At 41.6% G+C, this 4,365-nt stretch overlaps 1 protein-coding gene across 1 annotated transcript; it reads right to left on the reverse strand.

Annotated features, from left to right (window-relative positions):
- Positions 1 to 1,454: 1,454 nt before the first annotated feature.
- LOC107970823 (proliferation-associated protein 2G4-like) lies at positions 1,455 to 4,114 on the reverse strand. The gene is given in 2 exon segments (XM_054681208.2): positions 1,455 to 3,993; positions 3,995 to 4,114. Coding segments are annotated over 2 exon segments (1,464 nt in total). The 5' UTR covers positions 4,085 to 4,114; the 3' UTR covers positions 1,455 to 2,619.
- Between the last annotated feature and the right edge of the window lie 251 nt (positions 4,115 to 4,365).

Below are 4,365 nucleotides of genomic sequence, written 5' to 3' on the forward strand. Positions count from 1 at the left end.
TCCCACTTCCTCCTCCTCCTCCTCCTCCTCCTCCTACTACTACTTCTTCAGACATTTCTAAGATAATTTTTCTCCCCTAGGGGAAGATAAGACTTAAATGTTAAAAGGGGAATGAAAGATCATGGGATCTTTGCTAGAATTATAGAATATTTGTGGCTGAAATGGCTTTAGAAAACATTTGTCCAAAGATTTCATTTTATAGATAAGGAAACTGAGACTCAGAGAGGCCAAATTACATATCCAATGTCACACAGCTGGATGGTCAAAGGCAGGACTGGAATCCATTTCTCCTGACTCTCAGGTTGAAATATTGCAGATTCATCAGAGGGAGCAAGACTTAAAACAATTTATGAAAAAGGTGCCACTTTGAAAAGATGTTCCCTTGCTCCTGGATACCTTCCAATCCTTCCTCCATTTCCTTATCAGTACTTTTGGTTGAGACCCATAGCCCAGACTTTTCTGTGCCCTTTACCTGCTGCCAACTTCTCTTTTTATCTTCCCCCAACTCTACTCCAATTATTAAGTGTACTGCTGCTTCTTCCTAGTAGGAAAATATTTTACAAACCTGCTCAGAACTCAAAGGAGGTCACTGGGAAATGGACTGCTTAATGCAAAAGACTAATGGTAGAAATGTAGACAGCAATGGAAGAGGAGCTTTTATGTTTTAAATTAAGTAACACAGGTTGGAAGGCAGGAGAGCTCAGTTGGTAAAGTGATTCTCAGCCTTTAAATAATGGTTTAAATGATGGTTTAAATAAACCATCAAGGCAGCAATCAACTGCCTAACTCTTCAACCATCTGTGTATAAAGTGAAGCTTAAAATCTATAGTAAATATGAGAACTATTATTACAGGATTGCCCTTTAAACCTGTAAAACAGCTAACATTTTCAAAGTCCTTTATAGTTTATAAGGCACTCACGCATCTATTATCTTCTTTGGGCCTTAACCACGTTAGCTCAGTGAGGCAATCCATGTTGTTATTTAGAGGTAAAAACAGAGGTTCAGAATTATAGAGATGTATTCAGAGTAGAGTCAAATCTAGGTTTGATTCTATAAATCTCATGTTCTTTTCACTTCACTACTTTATCCCCCAGGAAGCCTGACAGCTGACCTTCACCATTTTAGAAATTATGGAAATTGCACCAAAGCAGTTTAGAAGGTTATATTAATATCATTTTAAGACATCATTTCTTGGGTGCTGTGACAGATGAGGTCAGAATGTGAGGCACACGCATACATACTGGATAGAACATGGCTGGTTTTAGGTGGTTCAAATATGATAGTACCAGTTGCTTAGTTTTATTTTTATGAAATGCTTCTCTCTTGCACAAACACACATTGAGATTTTATTGATGAGAGAACTGATACCTGTGGGAAAGTGGGCTTCCTAATTTTAAACCCCAGTAGGAGACTTGTCTACCCAATCACAAGATCTGAAGAGGACTCCTTCTGCTCCTGTTCTCCTTAGGGCCTGGAAGAGCAAACCCGAACAAACATTCCCTTCAGACAGCTCAGTCCCCCAACACCCCAAAAAAAGAGAAGGGAAGGGGCTGGATTACTCATGCTGTTACTCTTTCCTAACTCAGATAAGTCACTCTCCCCTTGGGTAAAGTAAATAAGCCAACAAAGAGGAGCCAGGATTATTATGGTAAAAGAGCTCCCTACACACAGGAGAGACATCGGGAGTGGGAAGGCATGTTCCACCTTATTCTAAATTAGTGAAGGTTATATGACTTAATGTTAGGTGAAACACTTAGGGTCTGGTATAGAGTCAGTAGTTGATTAATGGAAGTCTTTCAGTTTGAAATCTAGAGGCTCATTTCCGGTTCCAGCTCCTCCATTAACTTTGTGGTGATTCAGGGCAAGAGACCACATCTGTCCTGTTCACTGCTGAATCCTCAGGCTAATACTAGTGCCTTGCATAGTACTGGCAATAATAATAATAGTATTTTATAAATAAATTAATTATCCTGTCTGAATTTGTTTCTTCATCTATAAAATGAGGAATTTGATCTTCATGACATCTAAATTTCTTCATGGCTGTAATGATATGATTTTATAATAGTTAGAGAAACTCAGAGAGTCTGATACACCTCTGCGATTTTTCTAGTTTTTTAAAAAAGACAAAAGGATTTACTGCCAACATTGACATTTAACTTTTGTATATTGAATTCCAATATTCAGAAAGGGCAATTCAAGTAGAAAAGCAACATATGTATACTTCTCCAATAATGTTAGAGTTAACTATTTTTTTTGCTATCCCCCGAATATGCTGGTCAATTTTAGTGATAGTGTTAGCATTTTCTTTCATTTCTTAAAACTTAAAAAAAAAAAACCTTTCATTTTGGGGAGATAAAAAGCTAGTCTCTATGAGTAACGTGTCCATAGGTATGCTGCTCTATGGTCTTTTCACTTCAAAAGTTTAGGGTTTTTAGGGAAAATTTATATTCAATGTTGCCAAACTTTCAGGTAATTACTTTAGAAAATAATCCTTTTCTTGCCCATTGATCCAAAAGCAAATCCATTTTCTAATTGTTACCATATCAGAGATTAGAAAAGGGATTCAAATGGTAATGTATCAGAGCACAAAGCTAGTAATTTGCCTAGTCTAGTCCAGATCACTTTTTTTTTTTTTTTTGACTCTTGACTTTATTATTCAATTTCTTTTTTTCATTTAAAGTAGTCTTCTGTGGTTGGGAAGCCTCGCCTCCCAAGACCAGAGTCAGTTGGAGCTGGTTGTTGTTGGAAGGGAGTGGGTTGGGGAACTGGGGTGGGGGCAGGGAGACCCCTGCTCTGCTGGCGGTCCTAGGTGGAGAAGAAGAACTGGGCTTCACAGAGTCCGGGGTGTGGTGGGAAGGGGATGAGGCAGGAGCAGCAAGCTGGGGAGATGGGACCCACCTGTCCCCAGCTTCATTTTCTTCTAATGTTTCCCCACTGGCGACATTCTCTGCAGTCTTGGAGGCCTTCTTTGTTTTCTTTTTCTGGGTTTTTCGACTTGTAGAACTCTGGAGGAGGGCCTTTAGCTCTGCATCCTGGACCTCCATCTCAGACTTGCAGAGGTCAGGCTCGAAGGGACCACTGGTTATCCGCATGGGGCCACTGGGCATGAGCAGAACTGTAAATTTAAACTGGGCAACAAATTCACCCTCCTTCTCATAGAGAACATTAAATGGTTGCAGCAGTTCATGTTTGGCGCACTCCACCACACCCATCTGAGCCTTCTTCTCATCTTCAAATGCTCTTAAAGTAAACGGCATGGCATCAAAACACGTTTCCACCTCACTGAAGAAGGCACGTGAAGTTTTCATTTTCAGTCCATACTGTTTAGAAGGGTCTTGTTTGTAAATAGTGGTTCTCTGTCCTGCATCCTTGGCCTTGCCCTCTCCTGAGCTGACAAGAACATCCACAGCATACACTTTATGTATGTCAAATTCAGCTTTTTCATGGTCCTTCTTCTGCTGGTCTGTGGGATTCTGGATAATGGTTTTTTCTCCATCAATGACATGCTGCTTCAACTGGTGTGACAGCATACCTTCTATTGGCGTGCAGTTAAATGAGTGGGCAACTTTGTTCCAGGCTTGTGTCACTTGTGTGTTCTGATTTCCAGGTTTGACCAGGCGTAGGGCAGCTTCAGCACAAAGGTGAGCTGCCTTAATAACATCTGCCTTCCTCCCTGTTACTTGGGTCCCCTGAGCTACATCAACCACAAAAGTATGAGCTACATTAGCGATGAAGCCATCCACATGGACCCCAAGTTCAATTTTTACCAAGTCACCTTCCTTGAGAATATAATCCTGGTTGCTCTTCAAAGGGGAGAAGTGACATACACAGTTATTTACTGAAATGCTGGTGGGAAAAGCAATACCTTTCTTCATTTCCTTTTCTTTCTTGAAGATTTTCCCTGTTTCTTCCATAATCACGGCATCACCTTTCTCACACAGGCTCAGTACCGACACACCTGAGCTAGATGCTTCCACCAAGGACCAAAGTACCCCTGTTGGCGATGTCACCCTCCATCTTATACTTGGTCACGACCAGGTCCTCAGCGATAGTTTGCTCCTGCTGCTCATCCTTGCCTGACATCTTCCTACTACCACCACTGCAATCTCGTTTCCCCTGAGCCGCCGCTGCATCTGTCTCCCTTCCCAGTCACAGGCTGTGGTCAGAGTCCCCTCCATCCTCGAGGAGAGGGCGAGGGAAAGCGCGAGCAAGCAAGGGAGCGAGCGGGCAGGCAGGCGAGGACGAGAAGCTGCTCAGATCACTTTTTAAGATGCCTTTGTGTCTTATTATCTTTACAGTTGGGATCTATAAACATGGGCCCTATTATCCACCATGCAGCTAGAAAGTTAACATGCTTCAGAACA

Source organism: Pan troglodytes, chromosome 2, assembly GCF_028858775.2.
Source record: "Pan troglodytes isolate AG18354 chromosome 2, NHGRI_mPanTro3-v2.0_pri, whole genome shotgun sequence".
NCBI lineage: Eukaryota > Metazoa > Chordata > Mammalia > Primates > Hominidae > Pan > Pan troglodytes.